An 18,595-nucleotide genomic window follows, 5' to 3' on the forward strand; every position below is an offset into this window, starting at 1 on the left:
GTCGTTTTCCGGCGACCCGTTTCGCGACTGGTGGTTCGCTATAGATAGAGGTACCACGCCAAACCGGGCGCTCAGGTATAGGCTAAGATACCATAGACCCGCAAACGCAACTACATATCAAAGTCAGTAGCTTGCGAGGTCCAGCTGCTCAACAGTCTCACTTGTTGCATAGCCACTAGGAAAGCTCCTGAATCCATCGTTCAACCACACTTTATCTGCTTCTTGGCAGATGCCTCCATCTACCATCACCCACGATTCAGAGACCGCCTGCCCATAGCCACCCACTCTGTGAGCGGCCACGGTTCCCACATCTGGCTTACAGCGTGCAAGGAAGTCTGGGCGAGGCTTTCCGGAGAGGTTTTTGACCCCCGTGAAGATGATCGTAGCTGTACCAAGACTTACGCCCAGTCCGAGCAAGCTGGCGTTCAATTCCCAGAGCTTCCGATGCCGGCGCTCACGGGTATTCGAGCTTGACGACGCGGATTTTGGGACGAAAAGGGAGACAGCTACGATGACTGCAACTGGCAGGATGACCGATAGAAGTGTGAATACTCCGAGGCTGACTTTGGCTTTCTCCCGGTGAGGATACGAGATGCTCAAGTCGAGCAAGCTGAAATGGTGATAGTCTGGGTTTACTGTCGACAATGCGAGCGCTATGACTATCGCGATACTGTTGCTTATTGAGCACCATGTAGTACGGATGATCGCACCTTACTTACACTATGATAAGCCACTCGCAGAAACATGAGACTACAGGACGCTTGAAAGCCATTGATGGATCGGGTGCCAGAGGAATGTGTGATATGGCTGCCAGTTCATCATCCCCAAAAGTACATGCAGCGATCGCCTGATCCCTTGCGGCGGCCTCGGAGGCCTTCTTCACGATCTGTCCCTGATTGCGCGCTCTTTGGCTATTCTTGTTGTTTGGTAGTGGTTGAAGAAGGAGGTATAATGTGATCGATATTAACGACTGACGTGTAAAACTTGGGTTGTCAGACGTCCACTCGAGCATTATCTTAAGAACCTTAGGGTACCTTAGGGCTAAAGAAGGTTTCTTTATTTATCTTTACCACCTATAACGCGGATTACTTATCAGCCAATCTTCAGAATCCGAGCAACCACTATCAAACTCACAAAGCCTGTAATCACTGCTATAGCTTTTCGTCCGAAAATCACGTTCTTCATATCATGTTCATGCGAACTGTGTGTGCTTTGTCGCTCGACTGCGTATTTCCTTACTCGCCATGCTTACTGCAGTCCCCAAATCCACAGCAGTACCATTCTACAAGCCGATGAGATTGCGCGCGAACCAAGTGATTTGTTTTTGGAGTGGACCAACGGCAGGAGCCCTCGAAAGTGGGATGATCAGATACTTCAGGATCACCTCAACAGGTCAGGCCTTGGGGTCACTGCTGCGCAATGGCTTCTTTTGGCCGATGAGGTATATACATAATCAAGTCAATTAGGCCCAGCATGAGCGTAGGCAAAGATGATTCAACAAAACCTAATCCGTCACTTTAAATTCGAGAAGAGCGAACAGAGTAAGATAGGGCCAGGAGCCGCTCTGCCTTTCAATTATATACTCGAGGGTGTGATACTCTCCCTTCAAAGTTTTGCAAGTCTGTATGCAAGCGCGTGTGTGACCAAAGATAAAGTCATCGCCGATCGTGTAGCATGATCGTTGACATTTTTACTCGTGCAAGCCGTCGAAACAGAAACGCCAAGGAATGCCGCATGCAAAACGCTTCAGTAGGGTATCGTACATAAAGTAGGGCCAATTGCCGCCCAAAAGTAATGCAGCAAAGACCGGTCGCTATCGTCCACAATGGGAAGATGAGGTCGGCGTCTATGAAACGCCATCCAACTCGTCCTCAATGCATGCAGTATCGTCTTGAATGGAAAATTTGGTCGTTGCCCTCGGAAAGTCTACTCTTCGGCTAATTATACCTTCTTTCACGATGTTGTCTCCTCTGGAAATCGCTTGCCGTCGTTCAGCCAAAATTCGAGCCTATTGCACTCGGAAGCATGGGATTCCTGGACGTGGCGTCGAAGTGCCTGCCGGTCTTCGTACCTCTTATCTCTGCCGTCAAGACAAGTAGGCACACAACAGGCGTATTCAACACCGTGACAGAACCTCTCCCATCGGTCTATATACTCCGGGCTGCTTCGAGCCTTTCGGACGTTGACCAGCTGCCTCGCAGAATGAGATATCTGCTGTTGGCCGTCTGGGGAATCAAGGTATTCCTGGGTCTTAGTCCGGATCAGCTCCAGAGTCTCGCACCCTTTTTTACCTTTCCATGCGTCGAGCTTCATTTTGCCGATGCCGTGTTCCACATTGAGACGGAAATACTCGGCAAAGGTCCTTGTGGCATCTAAGATTGTATGATGAGTTGCTTCAGACTGGGTGGCCCATTTGGCTGCTGTGTTAGCGTAGGCCATATAGAGCCTGTAACCAGCCGAAGGATTCGGGTCCGCCTCAAGATTCTTGCCCGTACCGATGCTGACCAGGATCTGTACCGTTCGCGGATTGTTGTTGCTCAATTGTTTCACCGACCTGTAGGCTTCTTCTGTAGGATTATTTGCCCCAAAACCACCTAGCAATCTGTGAGCCTGCGTCTCTGCCTCGACGCAACACTGGGAAACTTCATATTTTTGTAATAGGGGACAAATGTAACAACAACCTACCATCGACGTACTCAGATTTTTCGTCCTCCTCTTCCAACCTTACGGTCTTGAAGTAAAAAGGAGCAGCTGATGTTGCGCGGCCGACTTGCCAGATTTGATAATTGTCTGGTCTTCCAGGATTCCGTTCTAATATATCGTCCGGGGTACTCTTCGGGTGGTGATATGAACGGAACAGGTGTGGTATGCGGGTACCAGTAACGTTCAGCTTCTGCCAGGCTATGACGATCCTAATCGAATATCATTACATTGAACTGAAGGAACCCGATGGCAAAGCAAAGATGATAGGTACACAATTTGGAAGCTCGGAACCAGACAAAGCACGAAAGCTTCGTAAGTAGGCATGGAACATTAGTGCAGAATCAAAAATAGGTTACTCACGTACGGCACATGTCCTCGTTAGGTTGGCGGAATTCGGTACTGTTATGGCCTTTTGGGCTGCGCTGTTTGACAATATCTTTGATGACCTTCTCAAGACGCAGGTGGTCGTACTTATCCTGGGGAATCCATGGAGGCTTCCGAATATGAAATTGTCGTGGATGGCCAAAAACGTGGTCTGCCAGGTTTTCATATGCATCGAGACACTCATCCACAGTCATGTGGAGACGACCGAGCATAATCGCAATGAGCCTTGGTTTTGTCAGCGGCGTAAGGGCTGGCAACCGACCAACTGGCTTACCCTCCGGTTGAAGTGCCTGCTATATAGTCAAAATAATGGGCTGGAAGGAAAAGAGACGAGGTATTTGCGGGTCCGAATACGGGGCCTTGCTTCTGCTCCGGGCTTTCGTCTTTTCTCAGTGTATCTGTCCGATTCTGCTGCATGCGAACAGGTCTGCGCAGTCGAGGCTGCAACGGATGTACGCTGTTGTGAGCTTGCGACTCGGCTTGTTCCAGAGTGGCTATTTCCATCATGAGGGCCCTCAGTATTAACAAGCTGGAAAAGCCTCTGACTCCCCCTCCATCTAATAATCCACTCAGTGAGTCATAAGTCCCCTCAATAGCCACAGTTCACGTACCAAGAGTCAGTAAGGTTTTCCTTAACCAGGGGCTCTTCCCACCAGATCCACTAGAGCTATGCGTAGCTGCCGTATGCTCTGAGTCCTGCCCTGCCTCACTTGTAACTACTGACGAGTTCGAGTTCGTGACAGAAGCAGGCCCTTGCGTTGTTGCCTTGCCTGCTTCGCGAGAAGGGCGTGGAGATTCGTCGCGGTGCTGAGGTTGCCGTCCACGAGAAGTGTGCCATCGCGTAGGTGTCAGTAGTCCAGGCGATTGCACGTTGTCAGATTCACTGGCAGGCCGTCTGTCTCCTGATGGTGCAGAACGTGACCGCTGAGAGGACGACATCTGGTACTAGGGCGACATGATCGATCAACATGGGTCGCGCAAACCAGGTGAGCTGTTTTCATTGGGAATTCCATCCCACACTGCACCCTAGACATGCCTAAAAACCCGAAGGAACGTCAGGCTATCAAAGCGTGGGCTTGTATCGTGAGTTCTTTGAGGTTCGCAGTGTGCATGCGTGCGGCTCAGCGGAAGGCCGCAGGCCCGGAACCTTGCAAAAAGATAAGGTCAACTCGTCGCACGGCATAGCAAAGGCGCAACAGGATCTGCCATTTTCCTTAGATACTTCCATATGTGTTCTAGGATCAGACGATGGCTGGTGCCAAGCTCTTGAAGACATCTGTGCGACGACGGAATGAGTACTGATTCGTCTAAAGTGGCGCGCTGAGAGGATTGCAGCACGCCTGCGTACATGTGTGGTGGCACACGCGCAACATCAGTATCTCAGTCAGCCTTCCTAAAGGATCTGCGAGATTTTCGTAAAGAGTAGATGTTAGCGAAGTAAGGAAAGATGGTGTATTGGTATCAGCAGTTATTGGCACACCTTAAGCGAGTGGCTCACGAGAGGCGGAACTTGCGACTGTCACATGCGAAAAAGAAGCGGCTCCGCCCCCAGCTAGTGATGGCCGTCAATCCGTAACGAAGTACAATCAATGACAAGGACGACAATTCTTTGCCTCAGTCGGATGTTGGAGGCTCATGTTGCTTGATGTTGCACTAGGGGGAGGGTGTGAACCATCCTCCTCATTAGTAGGCGACCAATTGGCATGACCCTTAGACGCCCCAATCAGTTGCCTCGTGGGACTTCCCACACAACGAGTGAACCGAAATGGCACACATGGCTACTACATAGCACGTTATTTACGGCACGCTCAAGGCTGTGCTGATATTGGTCCTGTCCGCTGCATCATTTGTCTGCCCCTGATTCCGCTCCTTACGATTGCCCACATATATACAGTCATCGTCCCATTCCAGCCTCACTAGCAACCTCGGCCATCTGAAAGCCCTCAACATCAAATATCGTGCTGCAGGACTTGGGCTCCCTCGTTGCAAGGTCCAATGGGCTCGCCGAACCAAGAATATTTAGGACAGCGACTGTCAGCAGAGCACCGCACAAGTAACTGGGACCACAAGCCGCAGGCCATTGTGTATGACCCATCGCTGGACAAGTTCGAGACTGTCGAGCGTCAAAATCTAAACAGTGAGTGGTATACCCCAGCCTCAGGAAAGCTGCTAACTTTCTAGCCGATTGTAACAGTTTTCCGGTCCATCTTCCTTGGTGGCGCAACAAAGTTGATATATATCTGGACCCGGAGAACAGGTCAGGATTCGTAGCGACGGTAAAACTGGATCGTCTTGGGGCTGCAAAAAATTGGCAGCGTCGGTTGCGCCATAACTATAAGGTCCTTCATGTCAAAGGCTTGAAGCCTGGAACAGCATCACGAGCATCCTCGAGCTCATCCACCTCAATACCTGTCGTGAAGCATGGTGACCACAGTGTCTGAAGTCGTTATACGCGTGGAACATCATGGGGGCCTCATAATCCGGAATATCTTCTCTGGGATCGCGTCGTTCCATAACCCTTTCTCTTCACATATGCCACAGACCGGTGGATTGGTTGGACCGTTCGTATAGCATCCCTTTCGTGGCCTTGGATACACCCTCTTGACGGGGCCCGTTCTTGGACTTTCCTCCTGCTGCGGTCATTGTTTGTATGACACTCTGCGCTTATTTCATGCTACAACCCCTGTGGTTTCCCTGGTTCTCCTTGGGCACAAGATCAGGAATCCGGGATCCTGAAGACATGACTGTCATAAGTAGGGTGTTGTACATAAATGATAATACAAACGCTGGCAGGCGTTACTACACCATCTGACCATCCACGACTAGAAACCCTTGATCGCTGTCAACTCTCAAGGTGTCGCATTTGCAAGCGCATTAGACACAATCGCATTATTCCATCCAGTGAAGCAAGTATGAATGACATAGAAAGGATAGAAAGTCATCACGCTCTAAGGTCAAATTTTTGAAGTTGAGATAGCAGACGCACAGCTAGATGGTTCCCAGTATGAGCGACGTGCCTTTGGACATGCTGCTCGTGAAAAGGCAGCTTAGGTAGGGGTCAGCGTGAAGGCTCATTTCTCGTTGCGTAACGGCAGAGTAAGCGGGCTCCCACGGAGCATGCTGCCTAGCTTCCACTCATGAGGCTGAGCGGAGGTGCACAAGGACGCAGGCTGACATTTGCAGAAAGACGGCTACGCATAGACGAACAATTTCGCAGCGGACACCTAAAGCCATGCATAGATGGGGATACTTTTTGAATTGCGATATTGGAAGAGAAGGGTTTGCACGAGCAGAGGTTGAAGAAGGGTTTTTACCAGAGGTATAAGAATAAAATTCTATAATTATCTTTATTTATATATTTATCTTAACGCGTTAAATAAGCTTAATAAACTTTATATTTATTCTTCTCTTAAACTCTAATTTACTCTTCTATTCTACTCTATCTTAATTCTTTTAAATACTCTTAAATCTATCTCTATCTAATTAAACTTATTAACTATTTATAAATAAATTCGCTTTTTAAATTATTTTAAATCTCTTTTTTAAGATTAAATCTATTATTACTAACTCTCTCTAACTATAAATTTATTAATTATTTCTTTATATATTATAGAGTATTAATAATATATCTTAATAAATTTATAAATATTAAACTTATCGAAGTACTTTTTATAAGCTTATTATCTTTATTAATATAATTATTATAAATATTAATTAAGTTTTTATATAAAGTACTATTAGCTCTTTTAATCTAATTCGATATATTAAGATCTTCTTTAAGATTAAATTTAATTTATTTAAGCTTATTTTCTTAATATTTTATATAAAGAATTATTATTAAAATATAAAATATCGCTAATAAATAATACTTCTAAGTATTATAATATCTTTTAATTATTAAAAAATATCGCTTATATATAATAGCCCTCGCGAGAGAATAAAGAATATTATAAGCTATTTAAGCGATTATAGCGTATTTAAACTTTAATTTCTTTTATTACTTTAAAATTAAAAGATTCGCTAAATTATTAAAAGAAGCTTTATAAAGATTAGAAGTAAGATTATAATTAGAATAATAATTAGAAGACTTATTATTTCTTCTATATTACTAAAGCTAATTATATTTATTCTTATTATCTAAATTCTTAATCTTAAATTTTATCACTTAATTAAGTGTATTTTTATTTAATTAATTTATTCGCTTAGCTCTTTATAATTAACTACTTATATTAATATTTTAATAATTTTAAAATATCTTTTTAAGCGCTTTTTAATAGATCTTTATCTATAACTTCTCTTTTTAATATTAATCTTTTAATTTAATTTCTTTAATTTTATATTATTATAATTTAAATATAAAAGTGTAACTTATTTATATAGATAGTTTAAATCTAATTAAGTTCGATTATAATAGATAGTTAATTTCTCATAAGCCGTCTTAAAAGCTTTAAAAAGTTCTTTTTTTAAGAAACTCTCTTTCTTCTTAATTTTTCGAGCTTTTTATCTATATAATTAAATAGATAATTATAAATATTAAAGATATAGTAAATTATAATCTTCTTTTCTCTATTTATTAATTTTATAAATTTATAAAAAAATTTAATAAGCTAAATTAAATATTAAATCTATTAGAAATTAATTAAAAATTATTTAGATATCTAGACTATAATTTTTATTTATAATTATTTTTTATTATTTAATCTTAAATAGATAGTTAATCTATTTTTTAAAAAGTATATAATATTAATATAAAGAAGTAGAGCGCGAATTAATATCTAATAAATTAAATTTTAGCGAGTCTTAATATTCTAAAAGAGCTTAAAAGAGTATCTCTAATAATATTACTTTTTTTTAGAAGATTAATATTTATCTAATATTAAAATATTTTTATCTTAAAGTTATTTAATTTATAATATAAAAAAGATCTCTTTACGCTAGTCGCTAATATTAATATATATAATAATTTTTTAAATTTTAATATAATTAATAATATAATAATTAGAATAATAATAAGAAATATTATATTTTTATTAGAGTTATCAATAGATTAATTATATTTATTTAAACTTAATTCTTATCTTCTTTATTACTCTTAGCTTCTCTAAAATTTCTTATTTATTAAAATAACTCTAATATTATCTAGAAGTTCTTTTAAGATTAATTAAATAATATACGCTATATAGAAAATATATTATAAATAATTTAAGAACTTAAATTCTTTAATATTAAGCGAGTTATTTATTATAAAAATAGAAAGATAAATAATTAAATTATCGAAGAGTATATTATTATTATTAGCGTTATTAATTATAAATTTAAATATATAAAATTAAATCTTATATTTTATAAGAATTAAATTAATAATACTTATAAGTTTCTAATTAATATATTTATCTTCGATATATTTAAAGTCTATAAGAATCTTATATTATTATTAATTAATATTAATAAAAAAGATTAGAATTATTATAAATAATTAATAATTATAAAATAATTAATAATTTAGAATTAGAGAGACTTTAATATTATTAACTAATAAATTCTTTAATAATCTTATCTCTAGCTCTATAGCTTTTCTTATTAATTAATTCTTTATAATAAATATTAATTTTAATTATATATTAGAGTTAAGATAGTATAAAAGTTATAATATTCTTAGAATTATTAGTAATTATAAATAAAATATTAATATTTATAATTTAGCGATAAAATTATTTTAAAAAGTCTTCGCGTATAAGCTTTCGATCTTCTAATATTATAAGAGAATTTTAATATTATCTTTTCTAGAGTAAATAGTAAATTAGATATTCTATTTATTATTTTATTTATTAATAATTTATATTATCTAATTTAGAAATATATCTAATTTTTATAATTATTAATTAGATTCGTTTATTATAAATTACTTAAATTAGATTTCTTAATATATTTCTTAAACTTAATATATACTATTATATCGCTTATTTTATAATCTATAAATAAATAAATTAGAATCTTATTATAGTAATAATAAATAATATATAGCTTCTTCAAAATCGACGAGCGTATATTCGTTAAATTATATTTATTTCTAGAATTTTCTAATTTCTAAGTCTTAATAAATAAGATTAATAATCGCTATTAGATTTAAACTAATTCTATATAATCTATACTATCTTTATTTATTACTATATTTATTATTTTTTATTATTAATATTAAAAAGAAAGTAAGATTTATTATTATCTTTATATTAAAATATATTTATTAATATCTTATATTAAGTATCGTTAATTAAGAAAGTTAAGTTTACGCTAAATAAAGATCTAATTAATATCTTAAAGATTAAGATATTTAAAGAGAAATTAAAAGAGATATATAAATAAATAAAATATTAGAAATAAAATAAGATTAATATTTAATATATAAATTCTATCTTCTCGCTATAATAGAAACTTATATCGCTTTAATAACTTATATCGCTTTAATAATATATCGCTATATTATTTTTAATATTTTAAATTAAAGATTAATTCTTTCTAATTAATATTATAATTAATAATTATATATTTAAAAGTATATAATAACACTAATATAGAATTAATATTTAATTTTATTAATTTAAAACTCTAATTAGTTTAGCTATTAACGCTTTTCTACTTAATATAATATATACTTTATTTACTTTAATATTAATACTTATTTATTACTATATTATTTTAATTATTAAAATTAAAATTATATTTATTTAATTAATATTCTAATCGCTAATTATATTAATAAAAGCGTATATATTAATATTTTAAAATTATTAAATTTATTTTATTAGATATTAATATAGAATTAAAATCTAATTTAAACGCTTTAATAATTTAATTAGCTAAACTAATTATTATCTAAATCTTTTATATATAAAAATTAAATCTTTTATCGCGCTAAGATTATTTTTAAATATTAATATCTTTCTTATTAATATAACTCTCTTTTATTTAAGTAATATTATAATATCTTTTACTTAGATACGTTAAAATATTAAAATATTATATTCTTCGCTTTTAATTAAACAATATTATCTTTAAATTAATATCTTTAATCTTATAAAAATAATAATTAATTTATTATAGACGAAGGCGAAAAAGAAATAATATCTTCTTCTATCTTTATAATAGAAGAAGAGAAGAAAGTAAGTAAATTAATTATAAGCTATACGCGACTTAATATCTAAGAATAATAAATTAATAAAGTTATAATATTAAAATAAAGAGCTCTTCTTATAATTAATAAATATAAGATTAAATAGAAATTAATTAAATTAATAAGATTATCTTTAATAGATATATCGCGTATATAAAGAATATCGAAATATACGAAATATATATAAAATATAAGAGAGGGCGTATATATATAGCTATAAATATTTAAAGTATATTTAAAATATAGAAAGAAGCGCTTATATATAGCTCTACGATATATATTAATAAAAAAGAAATTAATCTCTTTTTCTAATTAGCTTTCTAATTAATATTTAAACTTAATCTATCTTTTAAATAATATTTTATTCTAATAAGATTTTAATTATATAATATTAGTTAGCTCGATAATAAATATTTAATATTATTCTTTTCTAATTTACTCTCTTCTTTTTAAAAATTCTTTTTATTATTATAATATTTATATTATAATATACTTATTTATTATAATACTATCTATATCTAAAGAAAATAAAATTATTTTCTTTATATTCTATAATTAAATTAAATTAATAATATTATTTTTATAAAGTAAATATATATATCTAATAGCGCTATATCTCTTAATATAATAATTAATTATAATATTAATTATAATTTATTAATATATAATATTATTATTTATTAAAGTTATTAACTCGATAATTATAAAAACTTAGAAAATTATTAATAATTTATTAACTATTAATTTAGACTTATTTAAATTATCAAAGTAAAGTAAAGATAAGACTTCGCGAAGGCGAAGATTAGAAGATTATACGCGAAGTTTAAAAAGTATAATTATAAATAAGAAAAGTACGTAATTATATTAATTATATATATCTAAATTAAATAGTAAATTAATTATATATATTAATTATATTATTACTAATTAGACTTAAAAGTTTATATATTAAAGAAAATTCGCGAATAGTAGAAATTAATAAATTTAATTATTTTTTAAATTATATTTATTTAAATAATAAAGAAGATCTTAATTTATATAACTTTAAAATCGATTAATTCGCTTCGAATTTAAATCTCTATATTATACATACTTTAAGAAGCTATAAAGATAAAATTAGCGAGTAATTTTAATAATATAACTTACTCTTTAATAATTATAAATAAAGAAAATTATTAACTAATATCTAGCGACTTAATTATATATATTTTATATAAAAAGAATTACTTTATAATTAAAAGATATATAGCTTTTTAGATAATTATAATAAGATATAAGTTTATAAATAATAATATAGTATTATTAAAGTCTAGACGTAGTTTTTATAAAAAGAAAATATATAATAAATAAAAGAAAAACTATTCTAAGTTAAGAATAAGATATTCTAATTATTATTCTATTTATTACGCTTAATTAATAATATTTAACTATTATACTTAATCTAATAACTTTATATATTTTATATTTATAGAATAAAACTTCTTAAATCGATTTAAATATAGATATATATTTATAAAAATACTACTACTTTAATAAAAGAGGCTTCTTATTCTAAAATCTATATTAAATTAAAGATTATATTTCTATACATTAATAGCTTTAATTTCTATAAGTTATTATTAATATCGCGATTAAATTTATATAATAATAGTACATCTTTCTTATTAGCGAGTATATTTCTATATTCGATAGCTTTAATTTTTATAATTACTATTAATATCGCGATTAAATTTATATAGTAATAGTTTTTTATTCTTTTTTATTAAGTATTTCTATATTCGAATAGCTTTAATTTCTTATAATTACTATTAATATCGCGATTAAATTTATAGTAATAATAATACCTTTCTTATTAAGAGTATCTCTATATTCGATAGCTTTAATTTCTATAATTACTATTAATATCGCGATTAAATTTATATAGTAATAGTACATCTTTCTTATTAATAGATATTTCTATATTTTCAATAGCTTTAATTTTTATAATTATTATTAATATCGCGATTTTTTTTTTTTTTTTTTATTAAATTTCATATAATAATAGTACATCTTTCTTATTAGCGAGTATCTCTATATTTCAATAGCTTTAGTTTTTATAATTACTATTAATATCGCGATTAAATTTATATAGTAATAAGTATATCTTTCTTATTAGCGAGTATATTAATAATCGTAAATAGCTAAAATATAATAGAAAATAGTAGATAACTCTTAATAATATTCGATCTTAAATCTATAGCTTCTTTATCTCATCTAAGAGTAAAGATATTTATATCTAGAATTTAAAGTAAGTATATTCTAATATATAGTTATTAAATATCTAGATATAAATCTTCTAATTAAAAGATTAGTTTCTTTAGAGTTAACTAATATAATTATAATAATAATTTAAAAATTATAATTATTATATTATATAGCGTAATTTAATAAATTAAATTTAATAGACTTCGCTAATATAACGCTAGATAGATTTTAAAATATTAAAGCTATAAGTAGAAATTCTCTCTTTCTTTCTTTCTTAATATCTTAAATATTTTCTCTTATTCAATATTTTATATTATAATTATTTTATCTTATTTCATCTTAATCTAATTTAATAATAATATATTATTAATAATTATTAATTTCGATAGCGATTTTATTATATTATTATTATATAGAGATAGCGATATCGATTTATATATTAAGTCGATTTATTTAAAAGATAATATAAATCTTAATAATCTTTTTAACGATATAAATAATTAGTCGAATAATTATTTATTTAATCTTTATATTAAGACTTTAAGTTAAAAGAAAATCTTAAAGTCTTCTAATCGTAAAAAGATAATCGCGAAAAAAATCGAATAAGATAAGTCTTTAGTTATTCGCGCTTCTCGATATAAAGATCGTAAGAAAAGAGTATATCGAGGTCTTTACTTATAAAGACTAAAAATCGATATTAAAAGTAAGAAAGTAAGTATAGTAATATAATATATTAATAAGTAATATATATATATAATTAATAATATTTTAGCTATTACTTTATAAGAGATTAAAAGATATTAGAAATTAACTAATTTACTTCTTTTAAAAAGACCTTTCATCTATATAATATAGAGAGATTATTAATATAATATTATTATCTTATTATACTATACAAATTTAGACTTCTATATTAAATACGTTATAAGAAGCTATTAAAGCGACTCTAATATCGAAATTTTATTATATATTAGCTTTCTATTAAGTTATTATTCTATTAATAAATTATATAATTAATAATCTCTACGCTATTTATAATAAAAGAGTTATATTAATAATTAAGAATATAAAGCTTATATAAATAATATATTAATATATAATAAAAGAAAGTATATAAATAATAAGAATAAGATAGTTAAAAGTACTTTATTTAGATAGAAGAGAGTTAAGATACTTAATATAGAATAGAATTCTAATTATCTTTCTAATTATCGAAAAATATATAAATTTATTCTTCTAATAATAATCTCTTTATATTCTCTTTATTAGCGAGAACTTCTTATTTAAATAAATATATAGCTAATAATTTTAATACGAAATATAAGATCTTAAATTCTTCAAATTTTAAAGTATTATAAGTTAAATAATAGTTATAAATAATCTTAATATAAATTAGATTAGAAGTAAGAATCTAAATATAATCTATATTATTAATAAGAAGATTACTAAAAAAGAGATAATACTTAGTATTAATCTATATAAATAAAATATAATTAAACTATAAAACGCGTTTATAGATCAAATAAGAATTCGAATAATTTATAAATATAGATTTTTTTTATAAAAGCTTATTAAGATAATCTACGAGAGTATAAAATTTCTATTATCTCTATATTCTTATATCGTTAATAGCTTTATCTATAAAGATATTTAATAAAATAAAAATATCGAGATTAAAGATTAATCGATAAATATTTTTTTTCTAATTTATAAAAGTACGCTTTAAAACTTAACTAAATATCGAGAAATTAGAAATTTATACTTAATTACTATAAAGTATTATTTTAGCTCTACGCGAAGTCTAAGATTTAAGATCTAGATTATAGAATTAACTATATCTATTACGCGTATAAGAGAGAAGAAGAAATATTAAATATAAGTAAGTAAAGAAACGCTTAAGGCGTAATAATAATTACTTTAATAAAGAGTCTTAAGCGATAATATTAATTATATATATATATCGAGAGTATAAAATAAGATCTTAAATTCTTAAATTTTATAGTATTATAAGTTAAATAATAGTTATAAACGAACTTAATATAAATTAAATTAGAAGTAAGAATTTAATATAATAATAGAAATTTAAGATATTATTTATAAGATTAAAGAAGAAAAAGTTAAAAAGTTAAGAAAGAAAGATAAGAGTAAATTTAATAGAAATATTAAAGCTAATAAGAAGAAAGATTTAAAGAAAAATATATATTTAACGAATATAAATATCTAAGATATAAATCTTAATCGAGAAGTATTATTTATTTCTAGATATATCTATAAATAGAAAGTACTTATCGTATAAAAAAGATATTATAATTAAAAAGAATTATATCTTAAAATCGATTATAACTCTTAATAGAAATATTAAAGAAGCTTATAAGATAGATAGCGTAAACGACTAAAAACTTAATAATATAAAGTTATCGCTTCGCTATTATTAAGTATAAGAAATAGCTTTTATAAAGAATTAAGAGATTAACGATAAAGAGCTATTAAGATAATATATTAGTAAGTCTACTATCTCTTAATTATCTTAAAAAAGATTTATAAACTCTAAGAATTAGCGTTCGATATAAGAGAAAAGAATTTATATTATAAAATTCTAAGTATCTTTCTAATTAATAGATAGCGAAATCTATTATAATCTCTTCTTTTAAGCTCTTATATCTAAGTATTTATATCTTAATAATAAGAATAAAAAGCGATTTAAAATCTTATTATTATAGTTATTAATTATTATTTAAAAGATCTCTTTTATCTCTATCATTATCTTTATCTAACTTTTATTTATTTAGCGTATAATTATAATTCTTTAATTATTATTTAGTCGAGTCTAATAAATCTAGAAAATTATTATTATTTATATTAAATTATTATACTATTAAATTCCTTTATACTACGCGCTTAATCTTATTAAAATAAATATATAAAGATAATAAATCGAATTTTAATTAATTAGTCTAGATAATTTTTAATATACTTTTATTAAAGAGAGAGTAATAAATAAAAAGAATATTTACTATAGAATTCGTTTATATATAATTATATATTTTTTTAATCTAAAAATTATAAGTTAATAATTTTATATACGCGAGAAATAATAATAGTATATCTTATAATCGATTTTAGAAGAATAGTTCTATATCGTAAAATCTCTATACTTATATATTTTAATTATATAATAAAATTTATAGTTATAAGAGTTAATATATATTATTTTCGCTTATAAAGACTAATAAGCTCTCTATTAAAACTTTTAAATTATTATAAAGATAAGAAGTAATCTCTATTTATAAGATTATTTAATTATATTAAATAATCTAATTAATAACTTTAAGTTATTATCTAATAATATACTTATCTCTTATTCTTTCTCTTTTTTTATTTATCTTAAAATTACGAGATAGATAAAATTATTTAATATTTTCTTCTCTATTAAATCTTTTTATTATAAGATTATACTCTTATTATTATTAATAACACTTTTTTATTTTTAATTATTTAGACTTAATTATATAGCTAATATAGATATATACTTTTCTCTTTAAAATATTAAATAAAAAAATTATATATATTAATATCTAATAATACTATAATATAGTCGATCTTATTATTTATAAAAGTATATATCTTTAATCTCTTATAATATCTTTTTCTACTTCTCTAAACTTACGCTTTTAAATCTATTTATATTTTTAACTTTATCTCTTATAATTAATATTATATTAAGATTAATATTATATACTTTTTATAAGCGAGCTTTAAGTAAATTATATACTTCGAGAGTTATTATATATTAATAAGATTTAATAATATAAGAATTCTAAGAGAGCTCTTCTATCGCTTTACGCTTATAATTTTTAATATTAATTAAATAATTATAAGATCTTAATAGCGATAAAAATAAGAAGAATTTAATTAAAAGATTATTATCGCGAAGTATTCGCTAAAGATTATTTATATTATTTACTTCTATATATATAATTAAAATTATAAATTTAATTTTACTTTATAATAATAGAGAATCTTATCTTTTATTTTTAATAATAGATTATTTATAATTCTATTATTATTTATCTTCTCGCTATATAAAATTACTATTATATTAATTTTATAATATATATATTTACTAGATCTATAAACGATAGTATTTAAAAGATATTTTATAAGAAGAAAATAAAATATAACTTCTAAGTATCTTTCTAATTATCTTTCTAATTATTATAATATTATAATAAATAAAAAAAAAAAAAAAAAAAAAGAAAGAAGTAGTATATAAAAAGTTTATTATTCTTATTTTAATTTATAGCGCTCGCGTAAAACTTAAGATAATAATTAATATTATAAAATTATAAGATTTTTAAATAAAGAAGAATAAAATAGATATAATAAAAAACTTAAAGAAGAATTTAAGTTTAAATTTAAAGAAAAGTTCGTGAGTTTAATTATACGCTAATAAGTTAGTTAGTAATTAATAATTAATTCTATTAATATATATAATAGAATAAAATAGAATTAAGTTTAAAAATCTTAAATTTATATATATAGTTAATTATAAATTTAGAGTTACTACGCTCTTTAATTAGATTAACTAAATTATCGCGAATAAATAAATTAATATTTATAATTATAAAAAAAATATAATCGAATAGCTCTAATTAAAAAATAGATATATATTATTTAATTTTAGAATAACTTTTTTATTTTCTATTAAAATTTTAAGATTTCTTTCTAAAATTATAGAACGAAATAAGAACTTTTAAAAAAAAAAAAGAATTTCTAAATTTAATCTAATAATTATTAAAGCGTAAGAAATTTAAATATCGCTTATTAAAGTTCGCTCGATAGCCGAATAGCCCGCTTATTAAAGTTCGCTTATTAAAGATTATTTATCTATTTACTCGATAGCTCTTAATTAAAAAAATAATTATAAATTTAATTTATAGGCCTTTACTTGTAAAAAATATAATATCTTATAGATTTTAATAGAATCTTTTATTTTTTAAGATAATAATAGAAATCTATTATTAAATATAATACTTATTAATTAAATAAGAAAATAAGATATTTAAACTATACTTATAATACTTATAATTTTATAATAATAGATTTTTTTTATAATTTAATAGAATATAATTTTTAATATAATATAATTTTCTAAAAGTATAAATTAAATACTTTATATAGTATTAATTATAAAGATAATTAGAATTCTAAGTCGAATACAAATCTAAGATTAATATAATAAATAAATATCTAATAGATTTTAATTAAAATCTTTTATTTTCTAAGATAATAATAAGAATCTATTATATAAATATAGTATTTATTAATTAAATAAGTAAGTATAATAAATATATTTTTATATTAAAACTATTATTATAATATAAATAATTTTATAATAATAACTTATTTTAATTTTTTAATATAATATAATTTTTTAGAATTATAAATTAATAATTTTATATAATATTAATTATAAAGATAATTAGAATTCTAAGTCGAGAATTAATATAATAATTAAATATATATAGACTTTAATAAAATCTTTTATTTTTTAATATAATAATAAGAATTTATAAAAATATATAATTATTAATAATTAGATAAGAAAATATAATATATATTTATATTAAAACTATAATTATAATATAAATAATTTTATAATAATAAAAATTATTAATTCTTTAATATAATATAAATCTTTTAAATTATAAATTAAATATATTATATAATATTAATTTTAAAGATAACTAGAATTTGAAGTAGAATATAATCTTATAAGTAATATTATAATTAAGAGTTATATTATAAATTAAAAAAGTCGATAATTTAATTATAAAGTTTTTTATTTTATTATTTATAGTAGTTTAATAATCTATCTAAATTAAACTATAAGCTTTTAATCTATCTTTATATTTATATATAGCTTAATATTATATAATTTTAAAAGTTTATATAAAAGTAGTATATTCTTAATTTATAATATTACGCGTTTATTATAAATTACTAATAATTAAATATCTATATTCTATTATTAGCGAATTTTATATAAGAATAATAAAAAGTCTTATTTAAAAAATTATTAGATAGAAAAGA

At 26.8% G+C, this 18,595-nt stretch overlaps 3 protein-coding genes across 3 annotated transcripts; 1 reads left to right on the top strand and 2 right to left on the bottom strand.

The window, feature by feature from the left end:
* Window positions 1–123: 123 nt before the first annotated feature.
* On the bottom strand, window positions 124–1,012 carry HO173_005052 (uncharacterized protein; the record flags this gene model as incomplete). Its single annotated transcript, XM_037306970.1, has 2 exons — window positions 124–670; window positions 720–1,012. The coding sequence occupies 2 exons, from the start codon at window positions 1,010–1,012 to the stop codon at window positions 124–126; spliced, it is 840 nt and encodes a 279-aa protein (XP_037166094.1).
* A 941-nt stretch (window positions 1,013–1,953) lies between these two features.
* On the bottom strand, window positions 1,954–4,026 carry HO173_005053 (uncharacterized protein; the record flags this gene model as incomplete). The annotated part of the gene is made up of 5 exons (XM_037306971.1): window positions 1,954–2,594; window positions 2,686–2,912; window positions 3,064–3,312; window positions 3,362–3,644; window positions 3,699–4,026. 5 exons carry the CDS (start codon window positions 4,024–4,026, stop codon window positions 1,954–1,956), a joined length of 1,728 nt encoding a protein of 575 aa, XP_037166095.1.
* Window positions 4,027–5,082: 1,056 nt separating this feature from the next.
* On the top strand, window positions 5,083–5,528 carry HO173_005054 (uncharacterized protein; the record flags this gene model as incomplete). Its single annotated transcript, XM_037306972.1, has 2 exons — window positions 5,083–5,224; window positions 5,269–5,528. The coding sequence occupies 2 exons, from the start codon at window positions 5,083–5,085 to the stop codon at window positions 5,526–5,528; spliced, it is 402 nt and encodes a 133-aa protein (XP_037166096.1).
* Window positions 5,529–18,595: the final 13,067 nt, after the last annotated feature.

Source organism: Letharia columbiana, assembly GCF_014066305.1.
Source record: "Letharia columbiana isolate WasteWater2 chromosome Unknown Sc0000013_s0, whole genome shotgun sequence".
In the NCBI taxonomy this organism is placed as follows: Eukaryota; Fungi; Ascomycota; class Lecanoromycetes; order Lecanorales; family Parmeliaceae; genus Letharia; species Letharia columbiana.